This window comes from Perca flavescens, chromosome 17, assembly GCF_004354835.1.
Source record: "Perca flavescens isolate YP-PL-M2 chromosome 17, PFLA_1.0, whole genome shotgun sequence".
NCBI classification, from domain to species: Eukaryota; Metazoa; Chordata; class Actinopteri; order Perciformes; family Percidae; genus Perca; species Perca flavescens.
In genome coordinates this window covers 31462002-31487680 of record NC_041347.1, presented here as the reverse complement: position 1 = coordinate 31487680, position 25679 = coordinate 31462002, and the positions used below count along the sequence as shown (strand labels likewise).

Genomic DNA, 25679 nt, shown 5'->3' with positions numbered 1-25679 from the left:
CTATTTTCCTTTTTCATAAGTTTGTATCAGATTTTATCCCCCTGTCTCCCAATTTGGTAGCAAATTACACCCAACCTATTATCCAGTACCAATGGACTACAGATGGAAGGTAACCTAATTTTAAGAGAAATCTTAGAAATGTGGGAACATAGGGCTGTGGGAACATAGGGCCTAATTTGCAGTGAAAAAAGAATTCTTAGAAATGTGGGAAGATAGGGCTTACCCCACTAGGGCTGTGCTCAATTAAAGAAATTCTTAGTCGACTAACACTCATTCAATTGTATCGACTAATCGATTAGTTGATTTAATCGACAGATCTGTAAATCTGAGTTTCTCCGCAAAGAGTCATGCAAAAGCACCACTTTAATTCTTGTGTTTACCAGAGATGTGCTTGTACGTTTCTTAGAAATAGGTCATTCACCATGAAAAAAAGCATAAAACATGACCAATCGACTAAAGAAATCTAAGTTGACTAAGACCAAAACGACCAAATTAGTCGACTAAGAGGGAGCAGCCCTAGACCCCACTGTCACAGAGGAGAGAAGAAACTAGAATATATTCACATTTAACAAGTTGCAATAACAGAATTGCTTACTTTCATCTCAAAGTGACTTTTTACCATGGAATTAAAAAAGAAAAAAACTATTATAGTATAAATATATAGTATTATAGTAGTCTCTGGACAATTATTTCATTAGAAAGGTACTTTGCTCAGTTCAACTTAAACCCTGAGCAGTCCCTCAGTTCCTGCTGCTAAAAAAAAAGCCACACAGCATAATGCTGCTTACACCATGCTTCACAGTTAGGTTGGTATTTTGCAGGTGATGAGCGGTGCCTGGTTTCCTCCCGACATGGAGCTTAGAATTGAGGCCAAACACTTCAATCTTGGTTTCATCAGTCTTCTTACAGTCTTAGACTCCTCTAGGTGCTTCTTACAAGCTCAAAGCAGGCTTTCATGCATAACTTAAGCCCAGAACTTCTTCCATGTAAAAATTATGGAGGGCACAGAGTTCTTATGGTCCTTCAATGTAGCAAACTCTCCCCAGATCTGTGCTTTAACACAATCCTGCCTCTGTGCTTTGCAGGCAGTTCCTTCCACCTCAATGTTTGCTCTGAGATGTCAGCTGTGAAGCCTTATATAGACAGGTGTGTGTGCCATTCCAAATCATGGCCAATCAGTGGAATTTAGCACAGGTGGACTCCCATCAAAGGTGGACTTCTCAATCAAGAGAAATGGGAGTAGCACCTGAGCTGATCTCAAGTGTCTAAACAAAGAGCCAGCATGTCAATGGGATATTTCAGTTTTTTTGTATTAAATTTGCAAAACATTCTAATATTCTCTTCTTTCTTTCTCATTATGGGGTATTGAGTGTAGATTGATGAGAGAAAAATGTTAATGTCATGTTTTTCCCTTGGTTCACTGCTTTAAGCCCAATTCATGGTCCTGCGTTAAATCGACGACCTTGGTACTTATGTAGGTATGTATGTGCACCTCTCCAGAATTGTAACACGTTGCAGCGCCATAGACCGCAACAACTGTGATTGGTTGGGGTCAGCCCTATGTTCCCACAGCCCAATGGTCCCACAGCCCTATGTTCCCATATTTGTAATAAAAAAGATTTTTCTTAAAATTAGGCCCTATGTTCAGGGTTAGGGTTAACCCTATAAATGTGGGAACTGTGGGAACATAGGGCCTAATTTTGAAAAAAATCTTAGAAATGTGGGAACATAGGGCCTAATTTTGAAAGAAAATCTTAGAAATGTGGGAACATAGGGCCTGATTTTGAAAGAAAATCTTAGAAATGTGGGAACATAGGGCTGTGAGAACATAGGGCCTAATTTTCAATGAAAAATAAGGTCTTAGAAATGTGGGAACATAGGCACGCTCCCGATTGGTCCGCTCGGCCGTGGCTTGGCTCGCATTTCGCCCTGCTCATTTCCGAGTTCTCCTCCTCTGAACAACATGAAATCAAGGGGAGGGTTAACTTCCCCGCCCTTCCTCGTTTTTGTAGTTCAGGTTTTAAAAGATGCATTTACTGAAGTTTGTGATGTGGGAAAAACAAGAACAGTGTTTCAGCGTCTGTGTCTTCAGTAGTTTTTCTCTGTGTAGTTTGCGACTGCTTCCCGCCGGAAGCAATCTCCTTCCAAATTACATCTCTCTCAAACCTTAAAATCTGGGTTATATCAGCGTCACACAAACGCGTCAGCACTTACCCTATCAATTAACTACTCAAAAGACACTAAACTGATAAGATAACACAGACGTGAACTAACCACAGTCAGTTGCCTCATTTACGGACTAACGGCATAAACGTTAGTCAAAGTGTCAAAGTATATTTTCTGTACATTAAAAAGGCACTGAGTGACATTCCTTTTCATCTAAATTTTAAATAAAGGGCCTATTATTCCCATATATTAATGACATAACTGCAGAATGAATATAAAGGAAACACAATAGATATTTGACGATATTTTTGGCATTAAAAAAACATTCCGGCCTGGCGGGGGTCCTGGTTGGCCTGGCGGCCCTCCAGGCCTGTACAATTATAGGGAAAACACTGAACTTCAACAAAATGTGAAAAGGTCTGAATACTTCCTGAATCGCTTCGTGCTGCTGTCAGTGTGAATGTTAAGGTGTGAGGTGTCTAACAAAAACAAGCACAGTCAGCAAATCTTTTTTTAGAGAGTGAGGACCCCTCGTCAGCTTTTACTGTAGATACAGTTAGCAGTACATACAGCACATTATATAAGACTTGGGCAACAGAAAAGCACGGTACGTAACGGTAACTAACTAAGGACAGAGAGGCATAACAAACTGTTGAAACTCAGGTTAAAAACCCAACACAAGTGTACACAACATTTAACAGATACTGATGGACCTGAAGGTTTATAATTGTTAAATAATAATACCGAAAAAAAACACATCCAAAATACATTACCTTTCTCTACTTTTCAAACATCTGACAAGTGAAAATAATTACATCTCAACAAAATCCTTAGAATCAGTTTGAACTATTTTCAAACAGATTTTTGACCAGGTCTTTACTCTGCCATCCCACTGTATAACCTGACACAGTTTGGTCCCATTTACAAACACACATCTCACAAAAACTACCTTTCTGACGTCACGTTATCCCATGTGTCTGAGCATGAGTTCCTCCCACATCATCTCCCATTTCAAAGCCATACAATGTGTCCTTTTTGTATTCAGCACATGGATGCTGACCTTTTTTCGCAGTCAGCAGTTGCTTTTGATGATAAGTCCGACTCGGGATGTGAATGTGGTCCTTCTCAAACAGATTCTTGGAGAGGAGCTGCTTCTGGCTCCTGCTGTTGCCGTTAACTGATAGAAAGGGTCCATTGTTGTATAAGGTACATTTTCAGACCCTTTAGACGCTCAGTGAGTGACCCAGATCAGAGCTGATTGACTATTGCCTGGTACACCTATGGGTCTCAAGACCACTTTTTGAAGGTTTTGGTCTCGTCTTGGAATCGACCGCATTTTTACTCTTTTTACTCGGTCTCAGGTAAAGAGGACTCAGGATTTTATTTCAAGATCGGTCAAGACCACAACTGCCTTTTGATTCTTTTACTGAGGCATTTCTCATGATACACTTATTAGAGGTAAATGAAGAAGAATCTTAATTTTTTTTTATGGGAACGTGGATCTTTCAGACCAGTTTGAGGAGTGCCTTTGGTTAGCATTTTTTCCACATGTATCCAATCCAATCCAATCCAATTTTATTTATATAGCGCATTTCACAGATAAACAAATCAACAAAGCGCTTCACAAGGTACATACAAACAAATATGGGGTAAAGAAAATACAGCATGACATGAGGAGAGACGAGGAGAAAAAGGCAACTCCCAGACTATGCCCCCACTAGGAGTACAGTGTGGGAACAGGAAAAAAACACCTCAGCAACATAATATAAGCACATAACCAGTACAAGGGCAAACAAGACACGCAATGTGGAGGGGGGGTGTTGGGTGCATGGGGATGGGGGTGTTGGGGTTGAGGTAGTCCAGCACAGGCAAGCAGACATCTGGTCCTGCAGCCAAACAAAGGCGCTGGTCCCAGACCTGCCCACCTGACTGGGGGTTTAAGCGGTGAAGGCGCTGGATAGGGGGGTGGGGGGTGGTTGCATATCTGTATGTATGTAAGAGTTTGTGTATGTGTAGGCCTGAGTAGTCAAGCTACGTCTGGCCCCCGTAATCTGGTTTTCTCAGTCCGCACGATTATCATTGCGATACACAGCCGGTCGCCATGGAGTCAGCCTTGAAACAGGACCCAGTACGAGTCAACAATCAACAGGTGTCAGTGGGAGTGGGGTAGGGAACGCAAGAGTGTGCCTCGCTGTAGTGTATCGTGTAGTGTATCGTGTCATGCAGTGTGGGAATCGCACTCGCACTGGTCTCAACCCCTAAAAGTCTTGGTCTTGTCACAATCACTGAAACACCTAGGCTGTCTTCACCCGAAAAACGCCCACATAGGTTGTTTGTGCAAGCAGCAATTATGACTTATATTTACGTTTATAATAGAGGCGTCTTGACAGGAGCAAAGCTGGAAGTAAGGTGAAGAAGTATTAAGGCCTTTACACACTGGGGATGTTTTTCGTGTGTAAATAATTTGCATGTCAATAGATTTTTTGTTGTTTTAGTCATGACTACTTCACACAGAACGCAATAAAGCGACGTAATGTTTTTCGAAATAAGGTCGATTTTCCTGAGCTTTCGCACCGCAAATGAAGACATCAACCAATCACGTTGTGTTGTTTACTTATAAGGATCATAATACAAGAACACGGAGGCTGCTGTCCCAACCACAGACTGTACAGACGGCAAACTGTGTTACTCCTTTCAACCTTGACAAAGGCAGCGTTTACCAGAGACACTTTTTCTGTACATGTCTACTTTGTTTTTTTCCCGTCACGTTCAGCGTCATGTGCGTAACCGGAAGTAAAGTAGCGTCTGATTTTAACCCAAACCAACATTGTTTTTCTAAACTTAACTAGGTAGATTTTGTAATATAATAATAATAATAATAATAATAATATTGGAGGGAATGATCACTTCGGTATCATTCTCATTTTCATTGAAAAATGAAAAGAAATGATTAGGATCAGGATCCGTACCAAACAAAGATTTGTTCTTTAGTCTGTAGGATCCGATTTGTAGGCCAGTACGTCTCTGCAGCACCACAATACTTCATTCAGAATGGTTTGACAAAGATTTTGCCTTTAACAAATATTAACACTAGTCCATATTGCGATTTCGAAAAATTGCGATTAATTGTGCATCCCCAAATTAGATGGATGAAATAAATGACCTATAGAGACGCATTGCGTCATACTCTGAAAGCCACACCCATCTCTCCATTGACTTGTATTGCATAAAGGTGTCCTTCTCGTCAATTTTGTCTGCTAGCAAACAACAGAAAAATGCCTAAAAGCTGCTGTGTGTTGATATTCACCACCAACAATGTAAAGCACTTAACTTAAGTTTTTATAAGCTGCTAACCCAAAATGCTGAGATTTTATGAAGACAAAAGTGCAAACAGATGTGAGGAATCAGCAGAGAGAATGCGGGCTCCTGACACTAAGGTAATTATGTCCGACGTTAGGTTTGGAGCAAGCATTGTGATACCATTTTGAATATCCGAATGTCAGTTTTAGCTTAACCATATGTCTTTAAGTTGGGCTGACACACGTAACGTTGGACATTAAGTTAGCTTAGCGTCAGGATCCCACAGGCTCTCCATTCTCTCTGCTGATTCCTCCCGTCTGTATCATGTCTGTCTTCATAAAAGCTCAGTTCTTAGGTTCGGCAGCTTATATAAATTTAAGTAATGGGTTCTGTACATTGTTGGTAGTAAATATCAACCATAGAGCAGCTTTTAAGCATTCTTCTGTTGTTTGCAAGCAGACAAAAATGACGAGGAGGAAAGCGTCACGCAACACAAGTCAACGGAGAGCAGCAAGTTCTTTTCCACTCGGTTGGGGGCGGGACTTAAATGCGCTCAGTCTCTATATTGTCGTATCGTCTCAATACCCAAATAACTAGTCTATTAGTTCTAGACTAGACTATTCACCTATAGGTTAACAACAGAACAGGACATCCAGAAGCAGGTGGCTACCTGCTTCATATTCTCCACGACACAAAAAAAACAAACTGAACTGTCAATCAACAGCTCTGGTTCAACCATACCGTGATATTACAACATTTAAAACAAAATGAACAAAACTTCTGCTGCAGCCTTTTTGTTCATTAAAACAGGCAGCAATGTCAAAAATGTCAAACAATCTAAATCTCATGACACATCCTTCCCTCACCGCGAAGCTTTACATCCTGACAGTGTGCCGCAAACAAAGCTAAATGATACAAAACATGCCTATGCCTTCATGAAAATAGATTTCAAACGTCACCAAAAGCAGTGACGTCAAAATGAACACAATATTAAAACCATACATCTCCATTCTTTAGTGACCTCCAGAAATAAATTTACGTATTTTTAATGAGACCGTTCTGTCTTTTATCTTATTTTTTGAATATTATCATCATACTTCCCTCTCTGTTTTTCTGTACCTCACACACAAGGATGTACTATTGTGTAATGTAATTTGAGGATTTGAAATTTGAACTGAAGCCTATTTTTCTGTTCAACTCATTTTAACCGGCTTAATGCAGACGTGCTCTCAGTTTATTCTCCACCATTAAATAGAGGCTCATTAAACAGCGTGTCCAAAAGTTAACGTCAATGATGGGCGAATACCAGCCACCCAGTAACAGCCTTTCCGCCAATTTTGATCAGTGGCCACTCACGATATTGCAACGAGAAATCCCCCTGTGGCCCAAAAAGGCCCCTATTGTAAAAGAGACATCTGTAAAACTACTGCCAGGATACCTTGAACTACAAACAATGTCAGTTAGGACTATTTCTATTGTGAATTTTTAATCCACGGAGTTTCGTATTTGGAAAAACTTCATGTAAAGTTTCTGGGCCCAGCGGGCGAAACACTACTGTGCATATTCAGCGGGCCACATATCACGGAGGTTAACCCGGAAGCTTAGAAATGTTTTTTGGCAAATGCGCCACTGAACAACTCTCATAGGAATGAACAGGGCTCTGCCATTAACGCTGTATTTACGTCTTTAGTACCTCCATGGCGAATACCTGGCAATCTGGTTAATAAATAGTCATATTGACAATAATAATTACCTGAGCAAAGCAGCAACCTATTATAAGTTTACGTTTTTTGGTGATAGGTTTCTGAGAAAATTGATTGGTATAATTTCAATGGTATGGGACCAGAAATATTAAAACATTTAATTTATGAAATTCATTTGAGCAGTACAGTTTCTCGAAGGATGACATGATAAGTTAACTTCTTATAAGTGACATCCAAAATATAATGGTCATCACCAGGGTTGTCTTGTAATAGAGCGAACACAGACAATGTGCAAATAAAAATATTCCTCTGTAGCTGCTGCGTGGGGGAAGCTCTCATCTTATCTGCTGCAAATTAAAAAAGTTCTACATCGACAAACTGATGAGTCCAACCCCAACATAACAATACAAACTGCATTAGAGTCCATGATAATATTGTTTGACATTAGAAAGCACTTATTGAAGATCTCGTTTCCTCCACAGTCTGATCCACGACCGCATAATGTGCGCTGTGGCAGTCGTGACAGAGAGAGTGTGTGTGTGTGTGTGTGTGTGTGTGTGTGTGTGTGTGTGTGTGTGCAGGCTGGTCACTCCAGGCCGAAGCCCTCAGCGTTGGAGATGGCGATGGTGAGTTTGTGTTTGAGCTCCTTCCTGGTGCGGTACATAGGGAGACAGATCTGATTAAAACAGGTGTGAGAGATCGGCAACCTGCAGAGACACAAAGAGAGAGGACATTAGTTATGCAAATCATAACTTTGATATGTCTTTAAACATTTAACTGTGAAAATTTGTGTTAACCACATCTAATAAAAAAATAAAAAAAAATCCTCCAAACCATAAGACAATATAAGTTTGTTTATTCCTTGAACTAATAAGTTCCACAGGAGCATATTTAAACCAGAGAAACGGTCGTACTTTTATTTTCACACGGGACATGAACCCCAGTCTCCTGGGTGAAAGTCCTGTGTTTCCACCACCCCAATCTGCCTCCTTACGAGGAACTTGGCGCTCTTATACTCTTATGCTCTCCACGTCATAACTACTACGATGACTAGAGGGCGCCGTCTTTATAAAACGTAATATGAGTCATTGCTGCTTGAACAAACAATTTATGGGAGTGTTATTTTGGGGGATGACAGTGTCAGAAGCTTAGGGACTTGGGAACGCATTATGTGAACGTGGGTCCTCACAAGGACAGACAAACGTGTGGGTGTGTGTGTCCATTCACTGACCCAGATTCAGGGTCTTTGCTGTTAAAGTTAGCGTGTAATCTCCTGCAGACTTTGATTACAGTCAGTTCAGTACGATGCACGGAGACGAGAGAGAACGGTTACAGTGCTAGGGTTGGGCATCGTTTTGATTCTAACAGTTCTGATTCCAAAAAAAAAGGGTAGGACCCAAAAAGATTAAGAGTATTTACTTATTTTGTTTATTCTTGCTTTTTCTTAAAGTGAAATTCTTTCTGTCTTGTATTTTAAGTTTTGTGTTAGTTTTTTTTTATGTTGTTAAATAAAACCATTAATTCATTCAAATTAAAAGTTATGTGTAAGACAAGCTTCTATGTCTCGTTGTGGTGGTTCAGTGTAGCCAAAAGAAGCAAGTCTTTCTTTTTTTTTCTCTTTTTAAAGTGCTCATATTATGCTTTTTGGCTTTTTCCTTCCCTTTATTGTGTTATATATCTTTTTTGTGCACGTTATAAGTTTACAAAGTGAAAAAGCCCAAAGTCCCCCCCAAAGGGACTTACCATCTCCAACAGAAAACACTGTTCACCAACTGCTCCAAACAGCTCTATTGTAGTCCAGCCTTTACTTCAGAGACAAACGTGGTCACTTTGGAACACACGTTATAATGCTCGCCTAGCTGCTAGCATGGCACGCCCTCATGCTCTGCTTCTGACTGGCTAGTAGTCCTTACCTAGATACTGTCAGGGCACGCCCTCATACTCTGCTTCTGACTGGCTAGTAGTCCTTACCTAACTACTGCACATGTGCGACTCCCAACAAAGATGGAACAGAAGTGCGATGTCTCACTCTGTAGCTAAAACAGAGAGCTCAACACACAGGGTGAAAAGAGGAGCTGCAGCGATGTGCATTACAACAATAATATGGTGTTTTTTGAAAATTTAACTACGTAAACCTATTCTGATATAACCTCTAAATACAATTATGAACTTGAAAATTAGCATAATATGATATATTTTAGGGGGCTTTTCCCTTTATTTGATAGTGACAGTGGATAGACAGGAAAGGTGGGAGAGAGAGATGGTGAATGACACGCACCAAAGGGCCGGAGGTTGGACTCGAACCCGGGCCACTGCAAAGGACTCAGCCTACATGGGGCGCACGCTCTTACTGGGTGAGCTAGAGGCCGCTCCGAGAAGCAAGTCTTTCTTTGTACTTGCACTATGTTTAATGTACAAAGTCGTCAGAAGCAGATCTCTCAGTTTTTCTGGAACCTACCAGTCAGTTGGAACGTCGATCTTGGAGATTTTGAAGTTGAGGTCGGCCATTCCTCCGACGGGAACGCGGTCACTTCCTGTGGCGAAGTGGAGCAGCTTCTTCTGTAGCTCCAGAGGGAAGGCCAACACCACTTCCCAGAAACACCTGGTGCAACACATAAACTGTATATGTATCACATTTGCTGCAAAAGAGGCCTCAGTGTGACCAGGATGAGAGCTACAGGGAGTGACTGGGCACAGTGCACATTGCCATACAAATGTGCTTCTTGAAAACGTTAAATTTGAAGATTGTACTCGGAACAAGAACAACAAAACCTTTCCCCAACCAGGATGTTTGCATTAGGGCTGCAACTAACGATTATAATCTCACTGTCAATTAATCTGTGGATCACGTTCTCATTAGGAGCTGAGCCCCACTAAACGTCTGATCCTAGAATCGCCCCTGCAGAGGAGTGAAGAAACTAGAAAATATTTTTACGTTAATCTTGATCGCTATAAATATGCGAGTACAGTCGATAGACAAAAAAAGCCGAATCGGTGCAGTCAACACGGAGTAGCTGCAGCTACGTCTACGAGCTTCCACTTAGCTAAAACGGCAGTGGTCGGGGCAAGTTTTAGAGTGCCTTTATGCCTCTTAACAGACACAAAAGGCCCCTCCGTGACAACAATATGCATTTTCAACTCCGACATTTTTTAAATTCACCTACCCTGTCTCTATCCTGCCAGTAGCTAGTGCACACATATTTATAGCGATCAAGATTAACTTAAAAATTGGCCGGAATTCTCCTTTAACAGGCTGGAATCAGAGAATTTTGTCTGTTTTCCCATCAAACAATTACTCAAACTGATTAATCGATAGTATAGTTGCCGATTATTTTAATAGTTGATAACTAATCTTTGCAGGTCTAGTTTGCATGGAAAGAGTTTCTAAAAGTACAAAAACAAACAAGACAGACAGAAAGACAGACAGACAGACAGACAGGCAGGCAGACAGACAGACAGACAGACAGACAGACAGACAGACAGACACACACACACACAAACACACACACACAGACAGGCAGGCACGCGTACACACACACACACACACACACACACACACACACACAGACAGACAGTAGTGAAGTTGTATAACAGTCCTGCAGCTGTCAGCACCGTGCTGAGTTACATTATCTGTGGCTGACAAGTATTGGCTCAGACTGAAGGACATCTATGTGTGTGTGTGTGTGTGTGTGTGTGTGTGTGTGTGTGTGTGTGAGATAGAGAGTTGCTTCCTGTTACAAAATGAATGCCTTGCATACAAACATTTGCAGGCTAAACACACTGTAAACCCTTTAGTGAGTCATCTCTGACTTTCACATGAACACATGAATTTGATTTGCAACTTCTTCCACACAGGGATCAGTGTATTCATTGTATCTATGGGAGTGTATTAAAAGGAAATGGGAGGTGATTGGTGTGCATGGTGTCAGTAAACAGGAAGTGCAGGCCTCTTACCGGACAGTGGTCTCGGTCTTGCTGTATCCTTCATACTGAGCAGCTTTCTGCAGAGCGCTCATGTCGAGCTCTGGACTCCCGCACACCAACATCTCCACCTCCTCCGGCCGCAGCAGCTGCAAAACAAGACACACATCAGAAACACACACTACTGACAGAGTTCACCGCAAGTCTCAATTCAGACTTTTTGCTCAGATCCGATTTTTTTGTTTGGCTCTTCACATGATCTTTTAAAACGTGGCCTATATCAGATTCCAGTGTGAATTGTTTGCGGTTTCGAACTGACCCGCATACGCAAAAGAACAATAACAATGACATCAGACGCAGCACGCTGTTGCACTAAAGTTAGGGAAGTAATGGAGGAAGTCAGCATTTTCACTTTTATTTCAAAATGTTTGTGCAATGGCAGCCGTAACATTAATGAGCAGGTGCTGGGAAGGAGAAGAATGAAGAGAAAGAGAGACAAATTGGCTATTATTTTGGCCTTTTGCTGGGTTATGGCTACATATTCACTACAGAGGTCTGTGTTAGGGTTAGGTAACCTTAGGTAACCTCACTCTCCCTCCATTGACTTGCTCCATCACTGTTCTCCATTTTGTAGGCCTAGTCAAGTTTTGAATGTTACCGTCTGTGTCTAGGGCTAACGATGTAGATTGACGTAAAAGTCACATCAAATCCGCCTTGGTTGTTCACACTGCGGCCACATTGAAAAAACCCAGACCTGGGTCTGATTCAGGACCACATATGGAAGTGGTCTAAATCTGATTTGAAAAAAATCTGATCTGGGCAAGATTTGAGTGTTCACACTACTTCTGAAGAAGTCTGACCTTGTCACTTGACCCCCCCAAAAAAAATCAGATTTGGGCTACTTTTACCTAGAGTCTGAACATAGTCAGAATGGCACATGAGTAATTTAAAAAAAAAAAATTTTATTTTTATTTTTATGTACAAAAATGTATGAAAATATTTGCCACAGTTACGGGGGCCAGAGGCCCCTTCATCAAAAAAAAAAAAAAAATCTAATCAATATCTTTTTTACAACTTTTAAACAAGCCAAGTGTAAAGCTGCAAAGATAATTTGATTAGTTGCCAACTATTAAATTAATCCCCAACTATTTTGATAATTGATTAATCAGTTTGAATAATTTTTTCTATGATGAAAAAAGTAAAACTTCTCTGATGTCAGCTTGTTAAATGTGAATATTGTTGTAGTTTCGTCTCTGCTCTATGACAGTGAACTGAATATCTTTGAGTTGTGGACAAAAAAGACATTTGAGGACGTCATCTTGGGCTTTTTGGGAATCACTGATCTACATTTTTCAAAATTTTCTGACATTTTAGAGACCAAACAACTAATCCATTAATCAAGGAAATAATCCACAGATAAATCAAGAATGAAAATCAACCGTTAGTTGCACCCCTAGCCAGGTGTTCACATTTTTTTTTATGTACAGCGATATACAATCAGTGTTGTCATTATCTCACATATGAGAACCTCCAACCCCGAGCTCAACCCACAGAGATACAGCCATGACCAAGCGTTTCTGAAAACAGCTGGACGGACGCAACATCCGCCGTTCTGCAGAACTTCCACTAAAACACGCAACAATCGCTTCCGCTGCTTGAATGGCGTAGAAAAAATTAATAAGTCATGCAAGAGCAACACGACCAGTAAACTAAGAGAGGAAACAGGAAGTCCGGCCGCGTCACAGCAGCTGATCACAGATAAAGAGTCAAACTGCCAAAACACAAGTTCAAGTGGGGAAAGTCTGTTTCTTATTTACAACCAGACAAAAAAAAGGGAAACTGCATTTCAGATTTTGTGAGCCAACTTGATGTCTTACTCTTTGGGCAGGTCTGCCCACAGGAGGAATCTGACTCTGCAGGTTGCTCATTGTAGGTAACAGAACACCCAAGAGCTAATTGTAAAAGTACATGCCTGTACAGCTTAAAACTGACACACCCACACAACCACACACCCGCACACAAACACACACACACACACACACCCTGAGACGTCAGACATTGTGGACGTGACTGAGTGATTGCATGCAAACAGAAGAGGCAGACAGAAGCATGCCGAATAAAAACCAGAAGGACGTAACGTAAAGAATATGAAATATGGAATATGTCTGGCTTCTCTACCCTTTTAAACTATTTTTAACGATGAAGTCTAATTCCCAAAGACGCTGTACATTTCATATTATGCTTATGTACAATCAATCTTTGCATATCTGCAACGAAGTCTCTCCTGATTGAAATATAAAGTAGAAGAACGATATTAAAGAGTAAAAACAGCAGTAAAACATAAGATAAGTGCACTGGAAAAAATACACTGAGATATTATTGCACCCCAGGTTTTTCACACATTGCACACACATAGGGTCCTATCTCGCACCCAGTGCAGCTCAAAGCCCGACGCAAGTGTCTTTGCTAGTTTAAGACCAACACAGTTAGTTGTCAGTTTCCCGTCCAGCACCTACGAGCACCTGCTCCCATCTGTGCTCCCATGGGCGTGCTGGTCTTACAGGGAGGTGTGTTCAGGTGCATTCTGGGCTTATTGCTATCTTGAGGCAGCGGGAAGTGATCTCGCCATTGACCAACAAAAACCTGCTCTAAAGTCAATAGCGCAGCATTTCATTGTTATTTTAACAACAAATTAATAAAATGCTGCTAGGCACAGTGCGCGCACACTATGCTTGTTACACACACAGGGATGCGCAGCATCACACACACATGCAAAAGATTACAAATAAAAATATTACGGTGCAAATCCGACATCATAACAGCAATGCTCCAAGGTCCAAACACACCTGGCTTTTAAAGGGAATGGGAGATGATCTCTGATTGGTTGATTGCATGTTACACCCAAAACACACCTCTGATTAATGAAGACACTAAGTACAACCCTTTAGAACCAGGCACCTGGCGCATGGAGCCTTTTTTCCGCCGTCAAACTAAACACACCTGCGCCATGCGCTTCCTCGGATTGTTAAAATAGGGCCCTTTGTGTCATGTTGCTGAGCGCTGAATTATTTTTTCACAGCTATTATTGCAGGTGTGGGTGTGATTCGTTCTTAATTACAGAGCCACAGAGATCAATTTTCAACTCAAACATGATATAGGAAAGCTGTTTTTTCAAACTGTAGGATGAAAAGGAGGCAACAAGCAGGTTGGTTATTATCTGCCCCGCTGAGACTTAAGTCCTCATGGTTTCAGACTCAACAGTTTAGACCAGCTTTTCCCTTCTCTGACCCAGATTCAAGCTCTCAGCTGATAAACTGCAGTCCAACTGTCTGACTGTCCGACTGTTCTGCGGTCAGACACAGAGTTTCCCTCTGCTGCCTGTACTTAAGGGGGCCGGTGTTTTAACCCAAACCACAATCTTTTTTTCTAATCTTATCTAGTTGATTTGGTGTCCAAACCTAATTGTAGTCGCCGCATGAAGCTAATCTTTTGTCGGCTACACTCAACGGTGACGGCCGATGAAACGACTGTCGCTTCCCGCCTCACAGTCAACCTTTTCTGAGCTAAATATAACTGTCACGTGACCGGCCGGCAGGCGCGACAGCATTGTAGGATATCAAACGAACTGTTGTGCATACAGTAAGTTTTTGTACAATATCATTTGAACCCGTTCATGAGAATGCGTTGAGACATGATATAGGAGAGTTGTTTTTTCAAACTGTGTGATGATGGAACATGTGTACGTTCAAAGGTTGTTTTAGTCGTGCAACAGAAAACTCAGATTGGACAGATAGTCTAGCTAGCTGTCTGGATTTACCCTGCAGAGATCTGAGAAGCAGCTAACCAAAGAAAGAGGAAGGTGACGGACATCTGGCAGAATGTCCGGCGGCACCGGAGCAATCGATATAGACTATGTCAACTGTAACACCTGAACACCTATGTAAGAGTGGGGGAAAAAAGCTGGTCAGCATGCAAGCACAGAAGTGTAAACAGCTAAAAGTAATGACTAAACTGTTCAAATGATTAGCTTAAACTAATTTTAATGGGTAAATAGTTGAAACGTTCAACTTTACTACAAGCAGTAGTAGCCTATCGTAAGATTGACAGTTCCAATTGTACGTGAAAATTAACATATCCACTTTTATATAATGAATAGTGGAACATAAATTGGGAATCGATGACAGGGTACATAAGTTCATCTGATAGGGCTGTGGGGGCACTTCGATATAAAAAGGTTGGGAACCACTGACGTAAGGAACAAAAGATAGACTTTTTATATTTGCAGGTTGGATGCATGTTGGTCTATTGTGTAGTAGGGTTTAATCCCGGGAAACCTGATCAAAACCATTTCCCATTTCCCGGGAAAGGTTATGACGGGAAACGGGAAATAAAATAAAACTAGAACTGCAAGCAGTTATGACGGGGCCCAAGCCTCCGATGCCATTCGCCTCCGATGCCATTCGCCTCCGATGCCATTCGCCTCCGATGCCAGTCGTCCGCGATGCCCCCGGGAGCCGCGCGCGAAGCATTACGTAGGGGGGACAAACGTTGGTGAATATCGAGAGGTTTGATGCACGAGGTCTGTGGTACTCTGCCGTTGCAAATGTAGTGGTTAAAAGTTCATCTCCGTGCATGTACAGACTACTTTTAACAATTCTCTAATATAAACAAACTTCTTAACCCCCCTGACCACAGGGGACAGCAGAGAGAAATGACAGAGTGACTTAGAGGGTGGAGGTACCGGCAAGTGTGGTGGTTGAAAGAGCAGGGGAGGTGGTCAGGTTGTTGTAAATGGTGTCATAGGCGCCGATTGATGTTTTCCTCCGTGGGTGGTCACAGGTGCACGTCGTAAAAAAAAAAAAGTAGTCAAAAGTTATTTGCATTTCAAAACCTTAGGAAAGGGACAGCGGCTGACACGAACACACGCGCCTATTAACTCGATAATAAAGCAGTAAAGTAGGCTTTCAACTCAGGACAGAACCACTTCTCACAAATACAGATAGGATTGGATATGAGAAGTTTAACTGACACGTAACCGCGATCACCTTCGTGGGAAATTAAGAATCAATGCCACCAACATACCCAATCACACTATGACAGACTCTCCACTTAGCACCAACTGCAATGTTTAATTGCACGGTATCAGGGTATATGAATGGTGTTGATTTTGGATTGAAAAAGTGGGAGAAAAGTGGGAGAAAAGAGTTACATTATACAAACAAATAAACGTTGCTTATAGCGCCCCCTAAATGCAGATCTTCGCCAAATTTGCTACAGAGTATCGGCGTCAGATGTTGAACAAGGACCTCAAGTTATTTGCTGATAACATTTAATTTGGCCGAGATATATGACATGTGTGTGGTAGCTAGCTAGGAAAATTTGTTTTGTTGTCAAATGCGCATACTTTGATGTAGCAAAATTCCTTCAATAACTTTTTGTCACGTCCATCTGGAGATGCTATCTACCAGGTTTCGTGCAGATCGGTCGCACGGCCTAGGACGAGTTCGAAAAAGTTGGTTTTGCACATAGCGCGATATTGCGAAAAAACTTTTGCGCGGAAATGGGGTTGGCCTATATCAGGTAATTCAGCTTGATTAAAGGAACATGTGGATGTAAACATTTCTAATGTACGATGTGTAATGTGGGAGTTAAAGACAAAAAAACATTACACCGCCACCTAGTGGTCCACATGTGTAATCTTTGGTAGGTGTGGTCCATGGCTCATTATCCATCTACCCTGTAAATTTAAACTTGTTGACATTAGGTAAGTGGCATATCTAGACTTGGGTCACATTGGGTCCCATAGGCCACGCCCACTTCGACGCGTCAGTACCCCACTTTAGGGTTGGCCTCAGGATTGGCCCTTGATGGTACGCATCAAATTTTTTATAAATCGGATGAGCCGTTTATGAGATATAAACTTTTTGTAGTTGTAGCGCCCCCTAGTGACCAATTTTCGTAAAACGCATGGGGTACGTCCAGAGGGTCATGGCAAAGAATAATCTAAAGTTTGGGGTTGATAGCATTTATTTTGGCTGAGATATGGCAAAGTTGGTGTTTTCATAGTTAGCTACACAAATTAGTTTGTGCGTTATATGCACAATTTTTATTGTACAAAAATTCCCTTTATAGCTTTTTGTCAGGTCAGTCTGGGGATGCTAGGTTCCAAGTTTCTTGAAGATCGGTCGCACGGTCTAGGAGGAGTTCGAAAAAGTAGGTTTTTGATAAAGTTGCCTTGCAGCACGCGGTTCCCATGCCCCCTCGGGCTTGGACCCCTAATAATAATAATAATAATAATCCTTAGAAAAACAATAGGGTTCCACGCTCCGTTGGAGCTGTGAACCGCGTTGCCTTGCAACACGCGGTTCCCATGCCCCTTCGGGCTTGGACCCCTAATAAAAAATCCTTAGAAAAACAATAGGGTTCCACGCTCCGTTGGCAACGCGGTTCACAGCTCCAACGGAGCGTGGAACCCTAATAAAAAAAGGCAAAGAGCGCGTGTCTATTGTTCTCATACGGTAACGTTGATGCAGGCGACGGTAGCTACGGTAATACAGGCTCCCTAAATCATTACACAGGCTCAATACATTCATTCATTAAAGAAGAAGAAGTTCATTATGCAGCACGCACTACGCAGCTGGGCTACCTAGCTCCGCTAATGATGTCTGCGGCCAGCTTTGTTGGGAGCATTTTGAAAGACTGGACAATGAAACAGCTCAGTGCAAGTTGTGCGACCGGTTTATAAGGTGTTCCGGGGGGTCGACAACCGGATTGTGCAGACATTTAGAATCTCAGCATGAGAAAGTTCCCGACGAAAACCCACCGAAAGTTTCAAAACGTCCGAGAACGAAAGAAATATTTGGTTAACTTTGAGTGATTATTCCCCGTTTGCAACTGCTTACACATCCTCAACAGCCACAGAATGGATTTCGATAACGTAATGGTTTAGGAATCATTCAATGGTTTACTTAAGCATATTTTGTTAGTTTTTATAATAGATTTCTATAAAACATTGATTATATAAGGGTTGCCTAAATTTTCAGAAGACAAGTCCCAGACATTCCACCTGGCATTTCATAATTAGTGCTGCAGCAGATGTCACGCTGAAGCACGCAGCTCACTTGATCACGCAGCAGAATTGATCATTGAAAACTGTGTTGATGATGGACATTAACTGTGTTCTTTAGTCCTAAAAATGATACAAATAATATAAAAAATATCAGTTTGGGATTTTGGGAACGCATATTTGATATCAATACATTACTTGGGCTAAAAACAAACCAAAAAAACACAGCCATTTCCCGGGATTCCCGGAATATGGACTGTCTATTTCCCGCGATCTGATTCATCTCATTTTCGGGAAAAATATTAAACCCTACTGTGTAGGCCTATATTTGGGTCCCTTAGGGGCCTTTGACCCTTTTCAGAGTCCTCAGAGTTCAACAAACTACAACATGAGTCAGCAGCTCTTTATCAGAGAGAGCCACCATTTAGCTAAGGACAAAGACAAACAGAATTTACTGCCTAAGCTCCATTTTTGGGCAACGGTCTTTGTCCATGATGGAGGAAGTGAAGGAACGATTCCAAAAAAATGTGATTCACATTCTGATGTGAACATACATTGGGAATCGATGACGGGGTAAGTAAGTTAATCTGATAGGGCTGTGGGGGGTACTTCGGTACAGAGAGGTTTATCTTGAAACAAGCTTGAGGAACGCTGCTGAAATCATTCAGCAGGCGTGTGTTGGTTCAGTACAGAGTCTGCTGACTCATGTCTGCAGAGTGAGCAGTTGTTAATGATGTCTGTTCTTCAAATTGATAAAATGTTTGTGCACAGTGAGTAAGTAAAGAGAGGGTTGATAACATCTGATGTACTGTGAACGATGTGACTGAGTAAAGTAGTAATGTCATACCCTCTCCAGTCTGTGACCATCTCTGTGCATCCATACCAGAACCTGAACCAATTCTGGATTTCTGAGGCCAATACAAATGGGAACTGATATTATAACATCAAAATCTATCAACAATCTGATGGAAAATGGTAATTGTGAACAGTAAAGTCTACTTGTGTTTTGTTGGGGGTGCGGGGGGTAACAACACAACAGGACGTCACACAAATGGGCTGTTTCAAGTGCCACGAAATAGTATAGCTTTAGCTCAACGGTCCGACCAATAATTACTTACATAATTACAGTTAGGCACATAAACAAAATTAACCATTACCATCTACAGTCATATTCCTTAAGACCTTAGCTAATGTTAGCAGTTAATTGTGGTTAAACAAAGATACCGCGATTACGTTACATTATTTAATAAGTTACAGGCCTACATACAACCAAGTTGTTGTTGCTCTACGTACAAACACCTAGTGATACATCTGTCAGAAGCTACAATAGCAGTTGGTTGGCTTAGTTTCAGGCTTAAAATGCTTTACATAAAGAATTTTTTGCCCAAAGCTGTGGGCGGTCACTGTTAAGCCCCACCAACCCGTTCTCATTCCCAAATCGTCATATACTGACGCTTGGTCAGTGGCTCTCAGTGTCAGACGGCGAAGCCAAAATCCCCCTTTAGTGTATGGGACACACCGGGCAGTGCAGCAGCTCGACCGCGGCGCTGTAAGATGACGTAGTGTTAAGAGAGACAGCAGCAGCAGGTAGGTAGCCTGGATGGCAGCCGAACTTAGCCTTGTCCACAACATTTGAGGTCGTGGAAGTTGGGTCTGGACTTGATCCTTTGCGGAGCAACTATGCTCGAACCAGAGCTGTTCGGACCAATCAAATTGTCAGGACGGGCTTTATACGATGATGGACAGACGAAAGATGTTTTTGCCTTCCTTCCTACGGGATTCGGCAACGTCACATACTCGGTTTCTCGGATTGGTTGTAGGTCTATCCAATTGAGTGCAGAGGCATTTTCTTTCCTGGTTCGGTTGGAACACGCCCCATAATCACAGCCCAATGGAGCAGTATCAGACTCAGATTCTAGTCAGTATCTGAGTCTGATACTGCTCCATTGGACCACATCAGGCTAGCAGGTAGTAGGAAAGAGCGAGAATCCGCGTAAGGAGGTTGGTTGGGTCAAACAACACAGGACTTTCACCCAGGAGACCTGGGTTCATGTCCCGTTCTTGTCCCGCGTGTCACTGAAGCGTACATTTTGTAACCCCACCCACCATCTTTTCCTAAACCTTGTTCCTGTGCCGCATGTCAGTTAAACGTAATTTTTTTTAAATGACGCCAAATCGGACCGTCAAAAAGTGACGCCAAGAGTCCCGACGCTAAAGGAGACTTTTTTGCATCAGTAACAAACGCGCTGGGAGTGAGAATGTGTTACAACCCAAGGAAAGCCACATTTGCCATGTAACTTGTGTTTTTGCCCTGAACGGAGCTAACTGCTTAATGGATGCCATTCGATTTGCCTATAAAATGCTATGTAATGTCAGCAAGTAGTGCACGCCATTGACCTACACTAACATGCTTGCAAGCTTTAGCACAATATGTTTGAAAAGACTGCAACATTTTTTTGGCTGCAATGAAGAGAAACTGCAAGCATTGACTGATGGAAAGTGTGCATGTTTTATTTGTGCAACAATTAAGCAAGTCACACACACACACACACACTCACATTCACTCGGTGGACTCACCATGAGTGCATCAGAGGCACACACACTGTGGAAGCCGTGGTAGAAGGCAGCAAACTGTTTATAAATGGATTTGTTCAGCAGGAAGTCGACGTACAGCTGGACGTACTCTGTGGAGAGAGAAGAAACAACATTGTGATTTTCAATATTCCATTGCAAACTTTTCCCCATTCACCCTCCAGTCTTGGCCCTTCCATTCAACACACGGGGTGTGGGGGGGACGGACACTGGCACAGAGCTGGACCTGGATGGCAACACGAGCTGCTCTGAAAAATGAGGCTTCATAAAAGAAATAAAGCGGACTTTAAATGTCTTAAAAAGAACAAAGAAGCGTTTGAGCTGAGCCAGGGCTCCGTGTCGACACAAGAGGGTTTCAACAGTCACTGCGTATTAGGCCGGCGACAGACTGGAGTCGTCGCGTGAGCGTGGCGTTTCTCTTGCGTGTCAGCTGCGTGGATTTGTCTTTACACACCAGAAAGGTGTCTGACGCAGCGCTGCTGCTCCAAGCCTTGTCTGGACACATGGATGTCTCCCATTGATTTACTGCACTCAAGCAGTAGTATACTTCATGTTAAACATAAATATATACTGATCTGATTACAGCAAAGACACCTCCGGCAGTATTGACGGCAACATAGGCTAAAGAATATTTTGTGCAGATGCAATATTTTTTTTAATTACATTTATATCTGCATTTATGTCAAAACCTAGAGACTTTCAAACATCAACATGTCTATGTTTATTAATATGTATTTGTGTCAAAATTACATATAAACATCTTTTCCTATTCTATTTTGCCTGGAAACGCTTCCAACACGCTTGCGTGTCTCGTGAAAAACAGGCGTCGGTCCTATTTCTAGCACGCACGCGTTTTCGCCGTGGCTCGAGCCGCGCCTGAGACGTGCGTGTCACGCAGGCGGTGTGCAAGCTCTAACCTGTTAACATGGGAGCCGATATCAAAAACGGATACGCCACGCAGCTGACACGCTCACGCCACACATCCAGTCTGTCACCGGGCCTTACAATCTTCACACACACTACAGCAGCTTTCACCGTCTGTACGCAATGCACGTTGCACCAAAGTGCTTTGTATTAAACTCAGAAAAAAAAATGGTGGGTGCTTTTGTATTGTATATTGTAATCGCCATTGAGTCCAGCTCCTCCCCCCCCTCCCCACACCCCACAATGTTCCTGGCCTTGTGGATCAGCTTGTTAAGTCGGTTGGCGTCTGCTACCCTAAGCCTGCTTCCCCAGCACACAACACTGGCCACCGTCGACTCATTGAACATGCTCATGTGGTCAGCCTTCTCAGAAAATCAGTTATGGGTAGTACTTTGTGTCTGTTTGGTTGATCTGCTCTATATTGCATAGTGTATTTAATGTGTTTTTGCTCTATTCCAGTCTGATCCACCAGCAAGGTTTTGTTTCGGCCTCTTTTTTTTACTTTCTTTCCAAAAGCTATAGTGCGTAGTTTCTGTCGCCCCCATGAGGAATTCTAAGTAATGACAACAAAACTGGCACGTCCACATGATACAAGCCTTCCGTGATCGCGCACGCCCCGCCCCTCCTCCTCCTCCACGCAGTCGCTAGTAGCCAAGGAAACACGGAGGATTAAAAAAAACATGATGGACTCTTCAGAAGAGGTCATTATCTTCACTCGAGTTTCTGTGTGAGAAAGTCACCGGACGACACAACCTTCTGAACATAGTCACACTGAGAGATCCAGAGAGAGTTGTGTGGAGCTGATGGTCTTAATTAGCTTTGTAGAAACTCATTTGGCAACGGCTTGAATGTAACGGACGTTCATTAATATCAAAAAGTTACGCACTAAAGCTTTAATGTCATATAGTTATATTTATGTGTTATGTGTTTCTGTATTTGTTTGTTTATTTCATATTAATATTTAAATTTGGGTTTATGTATGCACCATCACCCAAAGCAAATACTTAAAGCAACACTAGAGCACTTTTACAGCTTTGGTCCCCCTACAGGTTGGAAGCGGAATTGTCCATTACCGCTGTTGTAATGTCTCATTATGTCTCATTCGAACTACAGATCCGCTACCCGATCTGGCAAACTTGCATAATGTAATGTAACGGTCAACTCCGCTTCCAACCTGTAGGGGGCGAAGCGGGAAAAGTTCTCTATTGTTGCTTTAATAAGTGCTACTACCTGGCAATAAATCTTTTTCAGATTGTAAGTAAGTAAGTAAGTAAGTACATTTTATTTATACAGCGCTTTTCACTGACAAGGTCACAAAGTGCTTTACAATGTGCATAGACAATAAAAAATGGTAAAAATAGTCAATAGAATAAAACAATTTTCAAATAAATAAAAGACATAGGCTACCCAAAAGCTAGCCTGAACAAGTGAGTCTTCACTTGTCCCTTAAACAATCCACATTCTCAGCAAACCTAATCCTGGTAGGTAAAGCATTCCAGAGTCTGGGCGACATAGCCTCAAAGGCTCTGTCCCCACATGTCTTTAGACGAGTGTGATTGTGATTCAGAAGATGCAGCGTCATGCAGGTATGAAGGAGGTCCATGTGTCAGCGAGCACGATTGATGAACTGCTGAGTCAAGTGGAGAAACGTGCCGCTCACTGCGGCGACTCACCCTTTCTGTTCTGCTTGGTGACGGGGATTTTGTCCCCTCCAGGCTTCAGGTTGTGGGATTTGACCACGCCCATTTCCTCCTGGAACACCTGGAACAATCGCGCACACAAACACAGAGAATGTCACATAGGTGAGAAAGGACTCCCAAATCCTTTCATTGTCTCGTAAAATGGTGAATGGCTCCATTTATATTGCAGTACACTTTGCCTCTCATTCACACACTCGCACACTAAAGGTGCTTACACACCAACCAGACGGCCATCCATCGGCAGAAAAGCCAGTCGGGCTGATCAGTCTCCCCGAGTTGGTCCAAAAAGTGCCTCAGAACACACCGAAGAGACGAGACGTAATACGTCTCCATAACAACAGGCGGCGCTAATCTGTATTGTTGCCCAAAAAATGAACACCGGCAGCTGATTGGACGAACGCGTCACGTGGGGTTTGTTTTCTCCGGAAATTCAAAGCCAGACTGTCGTGGCGGCCGTTCAGAATACGATCTCATATTGTACGAAGATAGTTCACCGAAACGTGTTTCTGAAAACATATTAAGCGAGAAATAGGCCGTGCAGTTGCTGAATTGGTCTACATTTGAGATCAACAAAGGTCAGTTTAAAAGATTTGTGTCCGATTTTGAGAGACTCTAGTCACGCTCATCCCGCTCGACATTTCCGGGTGAGTACCGACTGCCCTGCCGCCGACCGAACATGTCAGGTCGGCCAAAATGAAGACCGACCCTCAGACAGACGACAGCACGGGACACACCGAACAGACTCGAGTAACCGACCTCGCCAGACTGTCCAACGGCCGATTATCTGGCTAGTGTGTTCAGTGTATTGCTCAAGGACACTTGGAAATGATACAGCACAAAGGCAGCAATGATCAGGAACAGGTACTGAATATGTAATATGTAAAGAGAAATCGTGGCCGTTTGGCTCAGTTGGTAGAGCGGGCGCACATATACAGAGGTTTATTCCTCTACGCAGAAGGTCCACGGTTCAAGTCCAACCTGTGACAGTTTTCTTGCATATCTTCCACTCTTTCTCTCCCCAGTCATATTGAATAAAGGCAGAAATGCTCCCCCCAAAAAAAACAAGGTTAATCACAGGAACGTTTTCAGAAAATAGGGCTTGTCAGCCTTTAGTCAAACTCATTTTCAAAAGTTATTGACACTGCATATTGGAAATGTCTGCTTTTCCAAAAATGGATGTCTGATTACTTTTCCAGAAAAAAACAAAAAAAAAGTTTCAGGGAAGAGAGGAAATTCAAAATGATATGACTTCATTGCCAACTAACAGAATAACATTTTAAAAAAAAATTACGTTTTTACGCTAGGCAACCCTAAGGCTTTGGTCCTAGAATCGCCCCTGGTATGTGGTATATAAATAAAGTTTGGGTTTATAGTTAGAATTAGGTGGAGGTTAGGGTTGACGGGGTTATAGGGAATGCATTTAGTCAGTGAGGGCTTTTGCAAGTACAGCAGTGCAAACTTAGAGGGGTATAAATATGAAATACTTATAAATATATACAGTAAACCAGACACAAATTGATGAACAAACATGCAGGAGAAAGCGGGGATCCACAGTGAGTGGGCGAAATGACAGAGAGAGACGCAGTGTGTGCTGCAGGTCATTGGGTTTATCTGTGCCACAGTGGTGTGACTGAGACCAGCATATAGCTCACACTGTGGGTTCAAAAAACACCTCCACTCAGCCTTTTACATCATGTTTCTTCTCACATATGTTCCAGCCTTATTTAGAACTCCAGCTGCACCACAAAGTATGCCTTTATGTATCTGGTTACTCCACTCAGCGGCAGGGACACGCTGCTTCATAAAACATGCTGATGTCACGTTCAGTCGAACTTACAGTGATGTTTTAAAGGATCACCGTGGACCACCGTGGCAGGATTTGGAAGCTGCCTTAAATGACTTGTAATGCAATTACACTTAAGTCTGTGGGAACATACTTCATGGGTTATAAAACAGAGATAATAATAATCATTTGCTTTCAGTTCCAGGTAGGGCTGGGTACAGAAGTCAATACTTTTTAGGCACCGACCAAATTGCCTTTTAAAGCAGCAAGTATCAAAACATGCCTCGTCATTCAATACCCAATTTCTCTACCTTAAGGAGTAAATCTCATCAGCGTCACTGAGCCAATAAGCACACAGGATGCTTCTACCAAGATCTAATAATGTCTCTGATTGGCTGTTTAATGTTACATGTTGTAGAGGCACGCAGGAAAAGCTCTACGTTACACAGAGACGGGGCTCACATATTAGGATCTGAAAAATAAAATTGATATCGAAAAAAGTAATGTTTTGGAACAAGTATAGA

General features: G+C 42.3%; 1 protein-coding gene across 1 annotated transcript in view; it reads right to left on the bottom strand.

Moving 5' to 3' along the window:
- Positions 1-6269: 6269 nt before the first annotated feature.
- hectd2 (HECT domain containing 2) overlaps positions 6270-25679 on the bottom strand; it is a 71506-nt gene continuing 52096 nt past the window's right edge. The window contains exons 18-22 of the mRNA XM_028604056.1: positions 23346-23433; positions 20734-20840; positions 11124-11239; positions 9628-9771; positions 6270-7876 (exon numbers count right to left, since the gene is read on the bottom strand). Coding sequence (XP_028459857.1) covers positions 7756-7876; positions 9628-9771; positions 11124-11239; positions 20734-20840; positions 23346-23433 — 576 coding nt within the window. The 3' untranslated portion in view covers positions 6270-7755. The remainder of the gene's footprint in view (positions 7877-9627; positions 9772-11123; positions 11240-20733; positions 20841-23345; positions 23434-25679) is intronic.